Genomic DNA, 20,761 nt, shown 5'->3' on the forward strand with positions numbered 1-20,761 from the left:
CCTGGCTGCTGTTGCGTGCCTGGCTGGACGCCTGGGTGCTGTTGCATGCCTGGCTGGACTCCTGGCTGCTGTTGCATGCCTGGCTGGACTCCTGGTTGCTGTTGCATGCCTGGCTGAGCCCCAGGCTGCTGTTTGACAGCTGGCTGGGTGACCGGCTGTTGCTGGCTGGCCGCGAGCAGCTCCGCCTGCTGCTGCTGCCGCCGCTCCCGCAAGGTACGCAGGTACTTGTGATGCCAGTCAGGGGCACGCGTTTTCAACTTCACCTTGCGGTCGCGCCACTCGTGGCTGTACGGATACAGGGGTGTGGCCGGCCGGGCGGCCGGTGGCGGCGGCGCGGCTGGCCGCGGACGTAATGCCTCCTCCACCTCCACCAGCTCTGTTGCTCTCTTTTCTATTCGCTGCTCTCGCACAAATGTCTTGGGTACATAACCTCGGACTCCATTCACCTGTCAACACAAAGAGCTTGGCTTAAAATCATCCTTGGGGTTGGTTGTTCTGTGGTTCCACATTGAGTAAGGCATCCTTTTCTTACTGAATGTGTCTGCCCTGGAGTTGTTCATCATGCTCTGACTGACATAGGCAGAGAACAATTTGGTCACATCCAACCTATGCATACAATAAACCTAACCTAAATGTCAATGCCTTCAGGCTTGAAGATGCATGGCAAGCTCAGTCAGGTTAAGCAATATTTCAGAGGCTTTTCTTCAAGCAATATCAAGCTAATGGTGCAAGGTATTAAGTCCAACATAGAACAAGACATACCCTAGACTTCTTGCAGCTTTTTCATGCTAATGTATACCTAACCAGGAAAATCTATACAGCTGTCAAAAACAAAATGCTGCAAAATTACAAAACACCAGATCAGTGTTGTTCCATACAATGCCACTTACCTCCACACCTAACAAACTGGGATTGTCTCCAGCTGGGTAGCTGTATATGATGACCCTGTCATTGGGCTTCATACTGAGCATTCCCTTCTCCCTTGCTGCATAACGCATCAGGGAAAACCCGTGTGATACAGGAACTGTGGAAGAGATAGCCCAATCACTAGTTAAAGGAATGGAGCACATGAAAAGTTTTCCAATGCCACTTTTTATATAACATTCATGGATACTTATTCTAAAAGGCACCTTTTCACTCACAACTAACACCAAATAAATTATTGCCATTTTTATACATCTTTAGTGATAACTTTATTCACTGGAACACTGTCATGCAGGCACAACTACAGAGCAAATGTCTCTGACAAAAACAATGTGTAGACAATAACAGTTCAAAACTAATGCAAGGTAAAATAAAAACCTTTGCCAAAAAGAAAGTTGTACTATAAAAGGGCTAGCATGAAGTAAATCCCAAATAGATTTAGCCCAAAACCAGTGTGGAAGTCTTGTAAGTGATGGCAGTAAGATGAACAAAAAGCTGCAGCAGCATTTTACCACATTGAAGTCCTCTGATTCAAAATGTTAACTCTCCGCCTTAGGCTTCTATCAAAAAGTGACATGCTTAAGCATTGATGATGAAGTTGCCATCTTCACTTTTTGTGAAAGATTCACATTTTGTACGACAAGCCCGGCCCATATTTTGCTGCCAATACAGCAAAATAATTCCAGTTTCAGTAATGTTTACACAAGCAGCATAACTCCAGTATTCTTTGCCTAAAAAATGTGATGTACCTGGGGTCCATGCAACATTTTACTTTTTGAGACCCTTGCAATATTTCATGCTGGACCTAGTATCACCAAATTCATTTCAACTATCAGCCATATTTTGTGAGGCTGACCTACATCTAAATATATACTGAAACATCCTGATTTTTATGGCAAATGGCATCTAAAGGAAGTTGGTTTCTTACTTATAACATTCATCCATGCTTTCTGTCACTGCTCACAAGGTGTAACTTTAGCTAAGTGGAGATGTAGTGCTGCACTCATTATGCATAGCAACCATTGTATCCTGCATCAAAAACAATATTCCTTAGATGTGCTATCATTTTAGCTCAGGCCACATCAGTTAAGTACTAAATTCCAATCCTAAGTACATGTACCATTAACATGCATCCTTGATACATCTAAGCATTACATAACAATAGGAACTATCATGAATAAATATAAAAATTCATCATAGCCAGTGCTCTACTCTAGAAATACAGGAGGTATGCACAGCAAAAGTATAGAACCATTCATCTCAAGTGAACAAAAAAATATGCTGTAACATATGTTGACAGGGACACTTTTCCCTAAATGCTTTGTGTGAGGTAGTTGCAACACTAGCACCAGTGAGCAACACATAAATAACTTTCATTGAACTTCAGAGATGGTGTATCATCAAACATTCATTAATTCACCTACATGCACCGAGTAACAACAAAGTGAGAGAGCAGCACAAGGCATTTCCGGCGCAGCCAGCAGGCATAACAGCCCACTAAAATAAGTCAGCAAGGAATACCACTTACCATTGCATTCTAAATTTGCGCACAATCTATGGCTTGATAATTTCGAGTATATGACACCTATATTACACACGAGAACTACAAAATACAGAGCCCACACACCACGGCACCACTCCATGATCGTGTGTGCCCTGTTGGAACAGTGCTTCCACATTATGTTTGGCAAAATAACAAGTGAAGTGAAAGGATTTCAAGGTTGGCAGTCCCAGCGCTAATCTTCACTACGGTTTTATCTCGTAACATCATTGGCAAACTGACACATTATCGACCACAATTCATTTGCCCTCCATCCACTCGGTTCCGCCGCCATAAGCCAATGTGTAGAGCTCAACTAACGCAAAAGTGGACAACATGCACTTGACAGCCAAAACAGTAGTCCAGAACAGATCTTAATGGTCTTCAGACTGCATCTGCAAATGGGTTTCAATTTATGTTTGCCTTCTTCGCCATAAAATTTCTGCAGGACTGCAAAGCAGGCTGATGCTGGATTTACTTAGGGGTGTCATCGTGGGATCTCCCATTGGCGAGATGCCGGGCGGCTCAGTACAACGTAACGACCCATCTGACACCAACGACCTTTCAGCCTTTTTACGCTTACGATCTTTCGGCTGTGAGCAAAGCGACCCTTCTAACCAACTTTCGAAACGAAACGAAAAATGACGAAACGGAACGAAATGAAGGTTCGACGCAGTCCAAAATTGTGTATCTTTTAGGATGAATGTTATTACACTTTGCTACCATATCACAGCTCACTATATATAAGATAACATGGCGCGCTTGAGTCGAATCAGGACAATGCAGGTTTGCGGAGCCAGGGTTGCCTTTTAAGGGTTCCGGACAGCCAAACTCTCGGGGCACGCACGAGTCCTCAACAGCAGAAGCGATAGCTGTTCCAACAAGCCACGGTGTTCAAACTGTCCCCTTTCTCATTTGTTCGCTTGTTGCACCGGCGGCCCGACCGCAGAGCCGGGCGTGGAGGCTGTGCTGCCGACTCCAGACGCAGGAGTGGCCCTGCTAGCCGGTAAACAAGGGGAACGACCATAAACAACTGAATGCTCACAGTTGACACTTCAAGAACGGATGCGAACAATTGCTACATGTTGGAACTCTGTTGTTGTTGGTCTTGTGGCGCCACAAATGGACTGGCTTGGCACGGAAATAGATGACAGTGCTCCCACCTTTCTTCCATTTATTGGCCTGTTACAATTGTGATGGCTGGTCCCACCCATGCTAATTTTATGTAATATGATTGGTATGTGAACGCTTCTCTGTTGTGTGTTTATGGTGTCACATGAAAGCTATGAATGACTCACTTTCATAATCATTAACTCACATTTGTTCTTGAGGAGCAATATATCCCAGGCATCCACACACTTTAGGGTGTTCTATAGGTCTTATGACACACCTTTATGTATACTTGTTTATATGTACCAACTGTAGCAAACATGCACCCATAAACTTGTGCTTTTTAGCACTGTGCAAATCACAGTCAATTAAAATTACCCATTTTGTTGATTGCAATAGCCAGACTTCTATCCAAGCATATGGCCACTGGGACAGTACATATATCATGCCATTCCTAGTGTAAGCATGTGCAGCATGTCAATGTCTCTCTGCCTGGTTAACTCAAAAGAAAGGTGGGTTGTGGCCTTGGGCAACTGGTATGATGTTACTGAAGATCCAGATGCAACTTCTTCAGACTCCTGCTCTATTAGCATGTGTGTCAGCCCCATTTCTTGTGTTCCCCCTTTAAGCTGCTCCAAAATATAGTGCCCTGCTGTATGTGTTTGCTGGCCCATGCATATATACTTCAATTTTTATATGATGTGGGCTAGAAGCAATCACATATAAGCCCTACTGCCTTCTTTTATAGGTTGTTGAGCTTCTGCCTTCAATAAGTTATGGAGATCATTGAAAGAGATGTTTCATCTGCTTGTGTAAAGGAACCAAGTGTGTCCAGCCAGCAGGGGTTCCCGAATATTGTGGCTTGTGATATAGAGGTAAGGAGATGAGCCAAATGTGAATGAATTGGTTGTTTTGTGATCAACTTTTCTGTTTAGCTAATGCAAATGTTATTCATTACAAGTTTTAATTACTGATCCCTGATAACTCCATTCAGTATTTACCTATGCTGCTGATTGTTATTAAGGTTGTTGCACTCATTGCTTTGTTATATTGCTCCATGCCCACTTTGCACCATCTGTTTTGCAAAAAATACCAAGAAAGACAATATGTCCATGTATGCTTCTGGGAGGCAGACAGCCCCCTCAAAAGAAGATGATGGCATTAGCAATCTGTGGAAAGAATAACTTCAAGGCCTTGACTTGCAGTGCAGGCCACCTCTCCCCCTTTGGTATCATTTTTGGAATGTTTCATACATGAAAGAAAGCCTAATAACTCAGTTGTTGAGGCAAAAACAAGAGTTTTGTGCTTACACAATATTTCTTTTTTTCCATTTTAGGCAGATCAGCATGCCAAGTCAGCTCCTGCAACGGGCAGCAAGAGGAAGAGTCTGTTTGCTCGACAAGCAGAGAAACGAAAACAAGAACACGAAAGAAAACCCTCAGCTCCTGTTAGTGGCATCACATCCACATTTGGTAAGCAGTGCAATAAACTAAAGGTTTGCAACAGCTGATATATGACATCTGGGGCTGAGTGGGGCCTCACATGAACTGTGGTGTCAAATCAGTCTGGCCAGAGTACATTGTATGGTACACCAGAAGCTATCAGTGCTGCATCCACTCATCATGGACTGAGTAGTTTTCAGCAACAAGGAGCACAATTTTTGAAACATAGTGCTGTTTAGTGTTTGATTTGTACTCTAGTGAAGGGTGAAATTGGCCCAGTTAGCCTTTGTTGTGCCATTTGAAATATATAGCTGCCAGATGAAAAACTACCAGAACGGCTGTTTGCATCTACCGAGATGAAAGCAAAACGTTGAATAAATATGAGCCTGCCACGTCGGTCGGCTACTGTTAACAGCCTGGCAAAGCTGGAAGAGGGGCTCCAGGCTGCACGGGTCCCGGCAATAAACAGAACTTAGGCCCCGCCCAGCGGCAAGCCATTGTGAGTCAGGCCATAGTGATTTGAGCCAAGCTGAAATGCTACAAGGTCTGTACAGAACATTGACATTTGTATTCTAACCTTATCTCACTCTGTGAAGAGAAAACGTTGCAGCAGACTCTCGTGTTCACTTTTTGGATGCAATGCGATCATGCAAAACCCTGAAAGCATTATTCCAAAAATGACGTAGGAGGCGGTTTCACGACAGTCAGCAGTGACCTATGATATGGTTTGTCTGTTCCCACAATCACTGCACAGTCTTTGTAAAACAAACTTGTCCCAGTTGTGCCATTTATTGTTAGTACCATTTAGTAGCATCTTTTACATCCACATTTTCACTCATACTTTCTACTGTAATTTTAGCTGGAGTGTCAGGAGTCTTTGTGGTTGTCTTATCACGTGTGAATGAAATTATGTTGGGTGCAAACTTGCCACAGAAAGTCAAATTAAAATCCCCAAAGTCGAAGACAATGCCCGTGGGCTGTTAAGTCAGAACGCATGCACAATCCACGCACATGTCCGTACCCCGAAAATTTAGGCTTGCGCTTCGGAACAGTGTCGTCTGCCCTGCGCACGACGAGCCGAAAATGGCACCGAGCAGAGCGGCGCGTGCCGCGGCTGTCACGGGCGGCGTCCGGCCAGCGTCGCGCGGCGTTGGCGGCGGCGCTACCACTGGCTGAGGTCGACGGTCGGGATGGCCCGGCTGTCGCAGTCGGTGACGGCGTTGGCGGCGGTGTCGGCCACGCGGAAGGCCAGCGGCTGAACGCGCGTGATGCCGTCCACGTTGTCGCAGAGCACGCGCGCCCAGCTGGTGCGGCGCACCTGAGCCAGCTGCGCCCCGGTCAGCTGCCACGGCCGGTCGCCGCCCAGGTCGTAGAAGAAGTTGTCGCCGTGGCGCAGTCGGATGAACTGGTCACCAATGAGACGGCCGAAGGTGCGGCCCAGCGCCACGCCCGGCAGCGGCCGCTCCAGGACGCCGCCAACGAACATGTCCACGTCGTCGACGTGTCCGTAGGCGGCGCGCAGGGCGGTGATCGCCTCATCGGGCAGGTCGGAGCTCAGGTCCTCCCAGCGCTGGGCGCGCGGCAGACCGGCCGCGGCACGCGCGTCGTTGTACGTGGCCAGGCCGTGGTCGCGGCCGCGCTGGATATTAAGCGCCACCAGGTCGAGCCCGTACGCGTCGCCGTCGCCCTGGAACAGGTGTTCGGTGAGGTCCTCGGCGAAGTAGCCGTCCAGCGCCTGCGCCTGCTGCGCGACCAGGCCTCGTGCCAGCTCGTTGAGCCGCTCAGACGAGTAGAGCAGGTGTGGATCGAAGAAGAAGTCGCGCAGCAGTACGCTGGTCGCGCTGCCGCCCAGCGCGCTGAACATTTTGAGCGTGCCGGACACCATGCTGTGGCCGAAGCGGAACGCGGCCGTGGCGAACTCGTTGCTGATGGACGGGTTCAGCGTCGACATGTACTTCTCCGAGTGGGCAGTGCCGGTGCCCGGCAGCAACTCGTTGCGGGTTAGGAAGTCGGCGTCGAGCAGCGTCGGCAGCCATTCGTTGTAGGTGATGTGCTGCATCTGGGCGACGACAATGCGCCGCGCCTCCTGGAAGAGCCGCTCGTCGTCCCAGGTTGTGTGCCGCGCCGCCAGCGCCGACGCCACGCGGTTGTGCTGGCGCATCCAGATGGTGTGCGTCACCGTCAGGCTGATCTGCTCGTTGACGCGCACATCGCCCGCCTCGAAGCAGACGGTGGTGGCGTTGATGCAGCCGCCGCCCTGGGAGTCGGCCGGCAGCAGGCTGCCCGGCTGAGTACGCAGCCAGCCGCCGCCCAGCTGGCGCAGGTGGCGCTGGTGCGCCTCTTCCGAACCGTACACGTTCGAGCCGTCCAGGAAGTGGGAGAGGACGTTCTGCTGCTGCGCGTCGCGCGTCGCGCCGCACGTCGGCGCCGGCGCCGGCAGCGAGCGCACGAAGTCCATGCAGGCCTGGCCCAGCGGCCCGTAGAACGGATCGGTCGTTGGGATGGTGATCGGCAGACACTGCGGGTGCAGCTGCTGCGCCGGCAGCGGCAGTCCGGCGTCCGTGCAGCAGGCGATGCCGGCGCCGCCGTCCAGCGAGAAGTGCGGCGTCAGCATCAGGTCGTGGTCGACGAACTGGCCCCACTGCATCACGGAGAGCGTGAAGCGGGCGTCGGGCACGTCCTCGCTGCGAGTCACCGCCTGGCTGACGACGCGGGCCGACGGCAGCTGGCCGCCGGCGGCGGAGCGCGAGCGCGGCTCGAACACGCCGTCATCGTACCGACTGGGCAGCAGGCGGAGCAGCGGCTGGCCAGCCATGCCCAGTTGCCGGTTCTCCGGGTTGTTACAGGAGCCGTCCTGCGTGCGGAAGCTCGGCTGCGATGGACATGCGGGTGTGGTGGGCGCCGGGCAGCCGGATCCCGGACCGGGACCTCCGCCGCCGCCGCCGCCGCCGCCGCCGCCCGAACCACCGCCGCCGGTACCGCTGGGGTGTCGGTTCCGCTCCAGCTGGAGCAGCGCTAGACGTGCACTGTTCTGTTGCTCCTCCCTGAAGGGAAACTTGGTGCGGTGGCGGCGCGCCGCACCACGGGCAACACTGCCCTGCTCCAGCAGCCGGCGCTCCAGTTCGGCCTGCCGGCGCAGCAGCATCTCGGGCGAGGGCCGGCCCGGCTCGGCGGCGGCGGGGGCAGCGGCTGGGGCGGCCTGCGCCCGGATCAGACCTGGCAGGGCTCCCAGCACGGCATTCGGCGGCGGCCGGCAGCATACGCCGGCTGAGCCGTCCGCCAGTTGGCAGCTGCTCAGCTCTGGCTGGCCGGCCGGCGCCAGCGGACAGAGCGCTGCCGGCTCGCACTGGCAGCCCGTACTGCCCGTGCTGGCTCCGCCGCCACCCCCGCCATCCCCGCCGCCTCCGCCTCCGCCGCCTCCGCCGCCCCCAGGCCGGCCGCCGCCGCCTCCACCTGCGCCGCCTTCCCCGCCGCCTCCGCCTGCGCCGCCTCCCCCGCCGCCTCCGCCTCCGGGCCGGCGGCGCCTGTCGCCCCTCTGACGTGCGGCGATCCCGACTGTCAGCTGACAGCCGACCAGCACCACCAGCATCTGGTGCACAACGACGAACGGTATGAGGGCCATATTGTGACGGACAGTGATGACAACGTCGCTTTTGCAAGAAAACGCAGGCTGCGCTTGAGGGAGAGGATACTTAGGGACCAGAGAGCAACAAAGCATCAGGATAATTGTTTTTTTTCTGTCCGGCTCCGTCCGCGTAGTTGCTGTAGCAGTCATGGTCCCGGGCACATGTTGGCGTGCAGTAACAGTACAGGACAGTAACAGTGCAGTAAGAAGGGTGTTTGTATTACTATGTAACGTTTCAGTGGTTCAGCCAAAGCCAACAGACAACATAGGCACAATTATGCATCACAAGAATATAGGAAACCCTCGTCGCCTCGGTTCAGAACTACAGGTCTGCTACTCTTGCTGAAAATGGTAGTTTGTTTTATGGAACATCTATATGTAGTAGATACGATATATAAATACACACACACACACGCACGCACGCACGTACGCACGCACGCACGCACGCACGCACGCACGCACGCACGCAGGCACGCACGCCCACACACCCACACCCACCCACACGCACACGCACACGCACACGCACACGCACACGCACAGCACACGCACACGCACACGCACACGCACACGCACACGCACACGCACACGCACACCACACACACACACACACACACACACACACACACACACACACACACACACACACACACACACACACACACACACACACACACACACACACACACACACACACACACACACACACACACACACACACATTGCAACTAGCCGTGCTTGACAAGGGCTTTGAACACGAGGTCATTCCTGAACAATTATTTGTTCAACTGTTGTTGCAAGTTATCGCGGCCATTGCAGCTGGTCCTGGAAGATTTGATGCTGAATCCGCATGTGCCGATGCGTGCATGCGTGCATGCTCGTGTGAATGAGTAGGTATGTGCGTGCGTGAGGACGTGCGTGAGGACGTGCGTGCTTTGGTGCATGCATGCTTGCTTCAGTGTGTGTTTCGGTACGTGCGTGCTTGGATGCGTGCGTGCCTGCACGCGTTTTTGCATGCGTGTTGTGGAATCGTTCATGACGTTAGGCGCATGCGTGCCTCCACAATCTGGTGAACTACACTTCGATCCTAGAACTGCAATCACAGGGGCTGTCGCCGATCAAAACGGCTCTGTTGGAGCACAGTCCACGGCTCGGCTAGCCGCAAGCTGGGTGGGGGCCGTGCAAACCATGATCCCAAATACTCACCACTGCCGCTGCACAACGCATCTTGGCTGCTAGAGGCACGCTGGCACAGCGTTGTCGTCGCCGGGGAGCGTCGTAGCTTTATATACGACGGCGGGGGCGGCACGCACATGTGCCGCCGTCCGTCTGTCCTGCATGTCACGCACAGCCCGCTGCGGCGGCACGGCCCGCCCTCCGAGGCGCAAGAGCGGGGCCGGCCACGCGGCCGCCGGCGCACGCGGCCGACAGCCGGCGCCGCTGGTCAGCGTGCGCACCCGCCGGCACACGGATAGGGCGCCTGTGGTGTTAAACGAGCGCTAGTTGGCGCTCAAGACGAGCGGCCGCACTCATAAGGCATGAGCTGCATTTAGATTGTACCAGGGAGGTGTGTTTCGGCTGGGTTCCAGTTGAATTATCTGATGCATCAGTGATTCTGCTGGATCGCCCAAGCTCCATGTGATCCTCCGCCCACTGTTTGGAGTTGTTACTACGCCTTTGCTCCGATGTAGAGCACACTGCTCATGCTGGTTTGCCTCTTTCATTGTCCTCGCAACACCTGTCGTGTTGAGACAAATGAATGTATGCAAATTGTACTTGTTGGCAGACAAAGGAAAATGACGACGTATATGGTAGCACTTGTTTGCAGATAAGAGGAAAATGGCGACGTATTTCCGTATTTTGTATATCTTTTCAGCATTATGAAGCGTGGAATAAGGAATGCCCATGCAAGAGCGAGTTTTTAAACTTGATTTGGGATTAAGGCCACATCGTAAAGCATAACACTAAAAATTGCCACCCCTGCAAGCGATGTCCAAATAACTCATTCAAGGATCTCAAGCGATGTCCAAATAACTCATTCAAGGGTCCAATTTCGTATTCAGCTTGGGATAGCTTCAATCCTTCCCCCCACCAACTGTTGGGTGGCCCCAGCCAGCCAACTTTGGGATGAAGGTGGACCAAATAAATCCAGGGAGAAACACGCTTGTTGGGTATATTGGGGGCAAGTCGAGCCATTTTACACAGTTCATCCTCCCAGCTCACTTTGCGAAACTACACCCCTGCTTTCATTTGTACCCCGTGGCCTACTTTTCTTGACGCTTGTGTTCTAACTGACTCTTTCATTTGGCTACATTCACAAATAATTTTGCACTGAAGAAAGGCATTCTCGCCCATGTCTGGCGGGCGCTGATCAGGACGTGAGTGCTCTGGCGGCCGCTGATCAGCGCATCGCGTTCTGACGCGTAGACGGCGGCTGCGCTCTGGCGGCCGCTGATCAGGGCGTTCTGTTCTGACCCGCAGACGGCGACAGCGCTCTGGCGGCCGCTGACCAGGGTGTCGTGTTCTGACCCGCAGACAGCGGCTGTGCTCTGGCGGCCGCTGACCGGGGCGTCGCGTTCTGACCCGCAGACAGCGGCTGTGCTCTGACGGCCACTGATCAGAGCGTCGCGTTCTGACCCGCAGACAGCGGCAGTGCTCTGGTGGACGGCTCCGGCTTGGGCTCAGCTCATCAGGCGATCAGCATCCACCAGCAGAACGTGGCCGCTCTGGTGGCCATGTCCGAAGAAGAGCGACTCAACGCCCAGCGCGAGCTGGCAGCCAGTCTGGATCCCAAACTGATGGAGTTTGTCAGGCAGCGGAGAGCCCGGCAGGACCAGGAACGCGTCAAGAGGCCGCCCCTCGCTGCCGGTGATGGGCAGGCGTCGGCTACCGCGGAGCAGCCCATGGAAGAGTTCACCACGCTGGAGGCGGGGGAGTCCGAGATGGCGGCGGTCACAGACTCGCCGGCCGCGGGGCGACTGCCGGCGCCAGCGCCGGAAGTGGGCGAAGACCAGGCGATGGAGCAGCTGGAACGGGTGAAGGATCAGCTGCCCATCGACCTGGCCGAGGCCAGGAAGTGGCCGCACATGGATCACGTCGAGCCGGAGAAGCTGCTGTGGATGACGCAACTGCCGGCGCCGAAGGTGGAGCACGGCCAGACCGGCTTTGTCGCCCGCTTCGACTTCGAAGGTTGGTGGGTGGGCAGTGCCAGACGGATGACACTACATGGCCCTGCAGAGCGCCGGCGTCTGCGCCCGTTGAGAGCGAGGGGAGGGGCGGAGCGGTTTGATTCACAAGCGAATTTCACGACATCTCGTGTCTACCGGGAAAGGTACCTCTTGTCTCTTTGTATGTAAAGAATGCGTAGCTCATGCCATGGTGCACCACTTCCGCGGAGCACAGTCGACTTTATGTTGAAGATCAACTCATTTTCTTAAGCTGGTTGTCGGGGTGTGTCCATTGTCGTGTAAATGGACAATGGACATAGCTTTTTGTCGAGGTTGGGGTCTTGTTTTATTGAAACAATGTGTTCAGGTAGTGCGTGGTAGCCCACATGGATTATTTCAGGATAGCAGGATAAAGTTGACGAAGCACAGAAGGCTTACACTCGGAGCTGTATTACGTTATACTCGTAGCGTTGGCTTTTGACATTGTTCTTTGCATACTTCTATATCTTCCTGGGCTTGGAAGGTAACTTATTACGAGTCACTTATGCTGCTTTTGCTGACGTACATGTAAGATTGCATAAACTTTCAAAGCTTCGACAGCTTCATTTTCGTTGTATATTAAGCGTTTGTTTTACAATTTGGGAGCACGTTTGCCACTTACTGACATATCCACTGCGGAAACGTTAATCTTCGACGGATGAGTTTGCAGCACCGCCTACGCCAATGCGTTTGACACTGCTCACGAGATGACCCCAAAAATAGGCTCTGACAGCACAGGGACTGAAAGGTTCCCCGTGGAAATCCAGGGTTCAGAAGGAGCACACGAAGAGGGTTAACCGGCTTTGCGGAGGTCCGATGGCTGCTTGTCCCACCCGCACCTGCACCCGCACCCGCACCCGCACCCGCACCCGCACCCGCACCTGCACCCGCACCCGCACCCGCACCCGCACCCGCACCCGCACCCGCACCCGCACCCGCACCGAACACTGTCGAGTACAAAAAGCATGTGTTGCTGGTCCGCGTTAGTGCGCGGCAGCGCCCATCGTCGCGCCGCCGCTGAACTGCAGCACTTGTTGCCGAGCCGGAGGGCTGTGGAGTGTACACACCCACAGCCGGAGCCGCTCCGCCAGCTGAGCGCTGACGGGCGCTTCTTAAGCCGCGAGACGGCGGCAGCGGCGCGTGACTGGCTCTGCTGTCCGCGCAGGCGCACTGCTGCCGTTCGCCGCCGCGCCGCCGGCGCACAGCGCGCTCTACCACCACGGCCAGGAGCCGGGCCGCGCCGGCTACACGGTGGACGAGCTGTTCCGGCTGATACGCTCGGCCGCGCAGCAGCAGCGCGTGCTCGGCCTCCAGACGCTGGCCAACGTACTGCGCAAGGTAGCGGGCGACGGCTGGTCGGCAGGCGGCGCGCCGCCGCCTTGATCATGTTACTCGTGGTAGGGTACACTTTTGCTGAACAAAGATGAGAACTCTGAAAACGCAAGCAGTCGCAAAGTATTTGGAAGGAAAGGCCTCCATAAAGGCTGCAAACATGACTCATGTGATAAGTATTTGGGGTATGGTGAAGGGGTAGGCGCTCTCATGTGGTGCATAGGTAAACTGTCAGAATAAGACTGGTTGCCATTACCAGTTGTGCTATGCTGCCCAACCTAACTCGTGGATGGGCTCAGTACAACTTAAGTGTTCTATAGGATATCGAGTTCACAGATTTCGTTTCAACTGAACCTGGACCAAAATCATTCTGCACTTTAAATGACGCGCATTGACCACTGCACCGGCTCACTCTTGGCATTGGCTGCTGCAGCGTCGTGGCCGGACGGTGTGTGTTTGTCTGACGCACCGGCGCGCCGCGGCGTCGGCAGGCCAAGTCGGGCGTGTACGACGGCGTGCTGGAGCCGCCGCTGCTGGGCCGGCTGCTGGACGCCGGCCTGCTGCTGCTGCTGCGCTTCGCTGTGGATGACGCGGCGGCGCCCGTCATGACCGCCGGGCTGGCCGCCCTGGAGGCGCTCATCGAGAGTCGGCCGGACGAGGTGGGTCCTGCAGACACAGTCGATGGGACGAGGTGAGTCCTGCAGACACTGTCGATGGGACGAGCTGGGTCCTGCAGACACTGACGGTCGGACAAGATGGGTCCTGCAGACACTGTCGATGGGACGAGCTGGGTCGTGCAGACACTGACGGTCGGACAAGATGGGTCCTGCAGACAATGTCTGTGGGACGAGGTGGGTTCTGCAGACGCTGTTGATGGCACAAGCTGAGTCCTGCAGACGCTGACGGCCGGACGAGGTGGGTCCTGCAGGCACAGTCGATGGACGAGGTGGGTCCTCTAGACACAGTTGGCCGGACGAGCTGGGTCTCTGCTCGGTCGGGAATCCAGTTCGTCGGATTCGCCCAGCTTGCCCCCGTTCGCCTCCACAGCCCAGCTCCGCACACGCTGTCGGCCGGTCGGTGTCATTGTCCGCGTGGTCTGACCGATCTTACGGCATTTGGGACTGTCACATCTGTGCGCCTGCCGTTAGCGAGAGCTTCAGTGGAGACGGCGGATCCCTCCCGCACTCGCATTACGAACGTGCTTCTCTGTGCGGCGCGCGGAGGCGGGACTCACGCGTGTGGCGCGGCAGCTCCGCGCCAGCTGTGTGTGGGCCGTGTGCTGGACCAGACTCGCCGTTCGGCGGACGTGTCCGGGCCGTGGTGTGGACAGCAGCCTGCTGCGGTAGGTGTGTCTGGACCGCGTGCTCGGCTGGAGTCGGGGTCTGGAGCAGCCGTCGCTGCCCACCTCGGTGGACACGGAGCCGGACACGGACCGGCAGTACCAGGCAGAGGAGCCCGGCCTCAAGGACGGCGACGTCACCCGGCTGGACGCCGTGCGCGGTCTGGTCCGCATCGATACGCTGCCGAGGCTGAGGTGGGCGCCGGCGGGGCACGCGGGCCGGCCTCACATGGGTAGACAGACACCCTCACCCGGCGACGGGGGTACACTCGCCAGAGGTGGGCCGTGGAAGTAGCGCGCAGCCCGGCCCGGACCTGTGCACTGACGCTGTGTGGTTGTACAAATGGATACCGGCGTCGTCCCATCCACCGGAAGGCCTCATGATGTGTGTTAGGAGATTGGCTTGGTTGACGTCGGAAAATTGATTGCGGCATTGCGCACATTCCTACCTATTTGCACAACTCTTGCACAATGGCTTGTGTCTGTAATATTGTCTGCAGCGAGTACCTCATACCATACTGAAGCTGGCTGTAACGATGGTGAACATGTTGCCACCTTTAGTGAGGTCAGCACACCTGTAACCTGACCTCTGACCTGACTTGACCTGACCCGAACAGCCTGACCAGCCTGACGGGACCACACCTGCCTGATCTGACCAGTCGGACCTGACCTGTCAGGTACATACTGGAGGTGCTGCGGCCGTCTCCACCGGCTGTGATCTCTGCCGTGCGCTTGCTGACCCGCTGCTGCCGACACTCGCTGCAACTGGCGTCCGAGGTGGCCGCCTGCCCGCGCCTGCTCCACACGCTGGTCACCGCCTTCCTGCCCGTCTGCGGCGCGGCACCGCTAGGTCAGCGCGCCGCCGCCTCCGCCGCCGGGCCGCATGGCTCGCGGGCTGGGCCACGTGCCAGGTCGTGGTCAGCAGGCAGGGGCGCACGCACTCGCTGCTCACGTGGTTGATGTGCGCGAGGGACATCAGCTGCGTCTGGTCCCGTGGTCTCTCGCTGTTAGTAATTGCGAAATTGCGCTGTGTGTGCGTGCGTGTGCGCGCGTGCGTGCGTGTACGCGCGTGCGTGCGTGCGTGCGTGCGTGCGTGCGTGCGTGCGTGCGTGCGTGCGTGCGTGCGCGCGTGCGTGCGTGCGTGCGTGCGTGGCGTGCATGCATGCGTGTGTGTATGTGACCTTTCAGATAAACACAAGGATGCTGGCCACGTCTAGGTCTGCAGTGTGTAACTTCCACATGACTTTGGTTCCCATTAGCGTTGATCACCATGTTCTACTTGCTGCTGATATGTTTTTTTATTGACCAATCAGCCACCAAGGCTCGCTGACAGCCAGCGTGCAGCTCCTTCCGCCGATTTATCGATGAACTCAGCACCGTCTTCTGGCCTTCCTCACTAATTCATAAAAGTCCTGAAATTCCCGTCCACCACATTTTTGGACAGCCTGCAGCCCTGAAGCTCCTATCGGGTTGTCGGGCTGACTGCGCCGTTTCAGCCGATGGCCACGTCTGTGCTAACGGGCGTCGGTGGGGCCGGCAGAGGGCTGCGAGAACGTGGCCCAGCTCAGCTCCGTGTATGGGGTGCCGCTGCACCACGTGGTCAGGCTGCTGCGTGTGCTGGCCGTGCAGAGCGCGCAGCTGGCCGGCCGGCTGGTGCGCCAGCACCCCGTCCTGCCGGCCCTGCTCAGCTACGTGGCCATCAACCCCAGGTGAACGCTCTGCTTGCATCCGAGCTGCGTCCCTCGGTCCGCGCGCAGCGGGGCGAGGCTTCAGTTGTCGCTGGCTTCTTGTCTTGTTTTCCTGGTCGTCAATGGCGCTGCTCTCTGCCACGTTGTACTGATGAGCTATATTTATGCGAGTAAATTGGTCATATCATTTGTGGTGTTTGCCCATTATGCTGGAGGCTAGGCTGGTGCAGTTGTGGCGTTGTCATGGCAACGCTCGATTGGTTGAGGTGACGTTCGACGGTTTGCTGATATGCCTCATGCCGCTGCCAGTGAGAGCGGGATGTCATCTGCCAGTGATGCTGGCATGCGTTCTGCCGTTGCCAGTGAGAGCGGGATGCCGTCTGCCAGTGATGCTGACATGCGTTCTGTTGTTGCCAGTGAGAGCGGGATGTCCTCTGCCAGTGATGCTGACATGCGTTCTGCCGTTGTCAGTGAGAGCAGGATGCCGTCTGCCAGTGATGCTGACATGCGTTCTGTTGTTGCCAGTGAGAGCGGGATGTCCTCTGCCAGTGATGCTGACATGCGTTCTGCCGTTGTCAGTGAGGGCAGGATGCCGTCTGCCAGTGATGCTGACATGCGTTCTGTTGTTGCCAGTGAGAGCGGGATGTCCTCTGCCAGTGATGCTGACATGCGTTCTGCCGTTGTCAGTGAGAGCAGGATGCCGTCTGCCAGTGATGCTGACATGCGTTCTGTTGTTGCCAGTGAGGGCGGGATGTCCTCTGCCAGTGATGCTGGCATGCGTTCTGCCGTTGTCAGTGAGAGCAGGATGCCGTCTGCCAGTGATGCTGACATGCGTTCTGTTGTTGCCAGTGAGAGCGGGATGCCGACTCAGGAGGTGCTTACCCTGGCCGTGGAGGCGTACCGGCTCTGGACCGTGCTGCTCAGCTACGGACTCGGTGACTCTCACTTCATGTGCGAACGCCGGCCACAGCTTTGGGGTGTCCGTCGATGATCCGAGATACGGGGACCATGCTGGTTTTTATGCAATGGGCTGCAGCGATGGCAACTTTGGGCGCTCGTGAAATCGACGTCATCTAAATTTTGGCTCAAATCTCAGTGTATTGCCTCTTTAAGTAGCCTTTGAGCAGCAAACCATCGTCTAACCTGGCATCTGCCCGTTGTGGCATTCCTTTTACTGATAGTGAAATAGTAATAGTGTTCATCTGCAGCCGAAACTGTGTCGTCCTGCCAGTATAGGTGGCTGGATTGCTGTTGTTACTCGTCAGTTGTCCTTGATGTTGTGATACCTGGAAGTTGTGAATTGTCACGTTATTGACGCTAGTCCCCATTCACGACTGAATGTCAGTCACGATTCACAAGGGGAGCCGGTTGGCGGACGCAGCGTCGTGGGAGCGGGAGCCTCGCCGTGGCACTGACCAGCCTCCTCCGCCGGCAGCGAGGGACGCAGCGTCGTGGGAGCGGGAGCCTCGCCGTGGCACTGACCAGCCTCCTCCGCCGGCAGCGAGGGACGCAGCGTCATGGGAGCGGGAGCCTCGCCGTGGCGCTGACCAGCCTCCTCCGCCGGCAGCGAGGGACGCAGCGTCGTGGGAGCGGGAGCCTCGCCGTGGCACTGACCAGTCTCCTCCGCCGGCAGCGAGGGACGCAGCGTCATGGGGGCGGGAGCCTCGCCGTGGCACTAACCAGCCTCCTCCGCCGGCAGCGAGGGACGCAGCGTCGTGGGAGCGGGAGCCTCGCCGTGGCACTGACCAGCCTCCTCCGCCGGCAGCGAGGGACGCAGCGTCATGGGAGCGGGAGCCTCGCCGTGGCACTGACCAGTCTCCTCCGCCGGCAGCGAGGGACGCAGCGTCATGGGAGCGGGAGCCTCGCCGTGGCACTGACCAGCCTCCTCCGCCGGCAGCGAGGGACGCAGCGTCATGGGAGCGAGAGCCTCGCCGTGGCACTGACCAGCCTCCTCCGCCGGCAGCGAGTTCTTCCCGCTGCTGGTGCGGCAGCTGCACTTCTACCTGGCCGCCGTGTCCGTCAACGAGGCGGCGGAGACCAACCGACACAACCACGACCTGGCCACCTGCCTTCTGGCGCTGTGCCGCGCCGCCGTCTGCGCCGCCTGGAGCAACCACCAGACCGAGCTGCTCAACCGCGCCGGGTCTGTTGGTGGCCATCGGAGGGCGGCGGGAGATGAGGCCGGCTGGGGCTGCCGTGCGTGCGTGGCACGCTGCGGTTGGGGTGGTCGAGGTTATGTTCCCAAGAGCGTGCGGATCGATGTGTTTCAATGGGCGAAAGTCCACTCGGTCGTCTCAGCTATTTTGGTCTTGGGACACCGTTCTCACGTGGTTAGCTGGCTGAGTTTTGGGTGGATGCTGACTGGACGGGCTGGCGGGGTTCCGGTCGCTCTTCATGCGTCATGCGTCATTGCGTCTTCTTGCGTCATGCGTCACTGCGTCATTGCGTCTTCTTGCGTCATACGTCATTGCGTCATTGCGCCCCGCGTCATGCGGCTGACGTGCTGAGCTTGTGTAAGCAGGGCCGACATGACGGCGCCTGGGGCGCTGCGCTGGGGTCACGTGGCCGGCCTGCTGGAGCCGGTAGAGCAGTGCACCAGGAAGTGGCTGCGGGAGGCGACGCGGGCCGACCAGCTGACGGTGAGGGCCGCTCGGCCGCACCGTAGTCCGTACCGCCACTAACCCCGCTCCCTCGGGGGTGCGGGTAGTGTACTGCGTTAACCACTGCGCGTCTGGGAAACCAGAGATACGGGGTTCGATTCCCCGCGGTGTCCGCCCTTCCTGCCAGGGTGAAAGGCAGGCGACGCTAATTAGCTAAGTATTATATGATATATAATATAATTAGTAGCTAAATAGCTAATTAGCCTCAGCAGCTGAGTACGTCGTAAACCCCAATGGCACACGCACGCACGCACGCACGCACGCACGCACGCACGCACACGCACACGCACACACGCACACACACACACACACACCGCTCCTTCGCAACACCAAGGTGCTCTTAGTCTTAAACTCAGAGCAGCGGTATTTTGTGCGAAGGATAGCCGATGGAGGATAGCCGATGGAAGGATAGCCGATGAATCGTTAATGTTCCGCTCTCTTGTGCTGATTAATGTTCGCACTCGCTCTCTTGGCCGCCGAACGGCGCTGGAAGACGCTCATGTGAGCTCCACTTTTTACGCCACAAGAACACTTCTGGCTGCCGGAGGAGGCCGTGGCAGTGGGGTATTAGAGCTGTTGTAGCGAGACTGACCTGGATCAGGGCCGACGCCGACGCGTCGCTGCTCGTCGACATGCAGGGCGTAGTGCGCCTGCACTACGGACATGACATCACCGCGACATCATCTCCCTTGCAGGACAACGTGCTGCAGCTGCTGGGCGGCTGCTTCCAGTTCCTGACGGCGTTTCACGAGCGCTGGGCACGCCTGGGTCTGGACGACACCGTCCCCCGGCTGCGCAGCATCCAGCGCCTCTGCGACGACACTGTCGTTCCATTTGTGACAGCGGACGCGTGTCGGCAACAGCTTGCGAAACTTAGGTATATTCGGCCCTAGCATATGTGTCGCGGGCTTGTGCCCGAGGAAACCGCAAAGGCTTTTTTTCGCACATGGATCAGTGTGGTTTTAAAGTCCTTGTGGTTCGCATGGAGAAATCGACAGTTGCACTCCAGTGCCATCTGGACGGGTTTGTCTCCAGCGTTGCTAATGCCGTGTGGCACATGTCGGTGCGCACGGGTGCGAGCCGCTCTTCACGGCGCGCGCCACCGGACCGGCCTCGGCCGCGGTGCGCTGACGTGGCCGGCGCGCCGGCAGGGAGTTCTCGAGCCTGCTGAGCGGGCTGGAGTCGGGCCGCGGCCGCGACCCGGCCAGCCTGCCGTCAGCGGCAGCTGTCGGCTATGGCGGCCAGCTGGGTCCCGTGCTGCGCGCCGGCAGCCCGCTGCCGCTGCTCGCCGGCCTGCTGCAGCTGGCGCGCGCCCTGGCCAGGCTGCACCGCGGCGTCAGCGACGCGGTCAGTGGCTGGCGCCACCCGGCCGGCTCGTCGTGTTTGTTCCTCCCTCCCCCTCGCGGACGGACGGACGGACGGACGGACGGACGGACGGACGGACGGACGGACGGACGGACGGACGGACGGACGGACGGGACGGACGGACGGACGGACGGACGGACGACGGACGGACGGACGGACGGACGGACGGACGGACGGACGGACGGACGGACGGACGGACGGACGGACGACGGACGGACGGACGGACGGACGGACGGACGGACGGACGGACGGACGGACGGACGGACGGACGGACGGACGGACGGACGGGACGGACGGACGGACGGACGGACGGACGGACGGACGGACGGACGGACGGACGGACGGACGGACGGACGGACGGACGGACGGAACGGACGGACGGACGGACGGACGACGGACGGACGGACGGACGGACGGACGGACGGACGGACGGACGGACGGACGACGGACGGACGGACGGACGGACGGACGGACGGACGGACGGACGGACGGACGGACGGACGGACGGACGGACGGACGGACGGACGGACGGA

The 20,761-nt window shown here is 57.2% G+C and overlaps 1 protein-coding gene across 1 annotated transcript; it reads right to left on the reverse strand.

Annotated features, from left to right (window-relative positions):
- Positions 1 to 5,063: 5,063 nt before the first annotated feature.
- LOC119093840 (chorion peroxidase-like) lies at positions 5,064 to 7,938 on the reverse strand. The gene has a single exon (XM_037216853.1). The coding sequence runs from the start codon at positions 7,829 to 7,831 to the stop codon at positions 6,179 to 6,181; it is 1,653 nt and encodes a 550-aa protein (XP_037072748.1). The 5' UTR covers positions 7,832 to 7,938; the 3' UTR covers positions 5,064 to 6,178.
- Between the last annotated feature and the right edge of the window lie 12,823 nt (positions 7,939 to 20,761).

Source organism: Pollicipes pollicipes, unplaced genomic scaffold, assembly GCF_011947565.3.
Source record: "Pollicipes pollicipes isolate AB1234 unplaced genomic scaffold, Ppol_2.1 Scaffold_4002;HRSCAF=4701_pilon_pilon_pilon, whole genome shotgun sequence".
Lineage (NCBI taxonomy): Eukaryota > Metazoa > Arthropoda > Thecostraca > Pollicipedomorpha > Pollicipedidae > Pollicipes > Pollicipes pollicipes.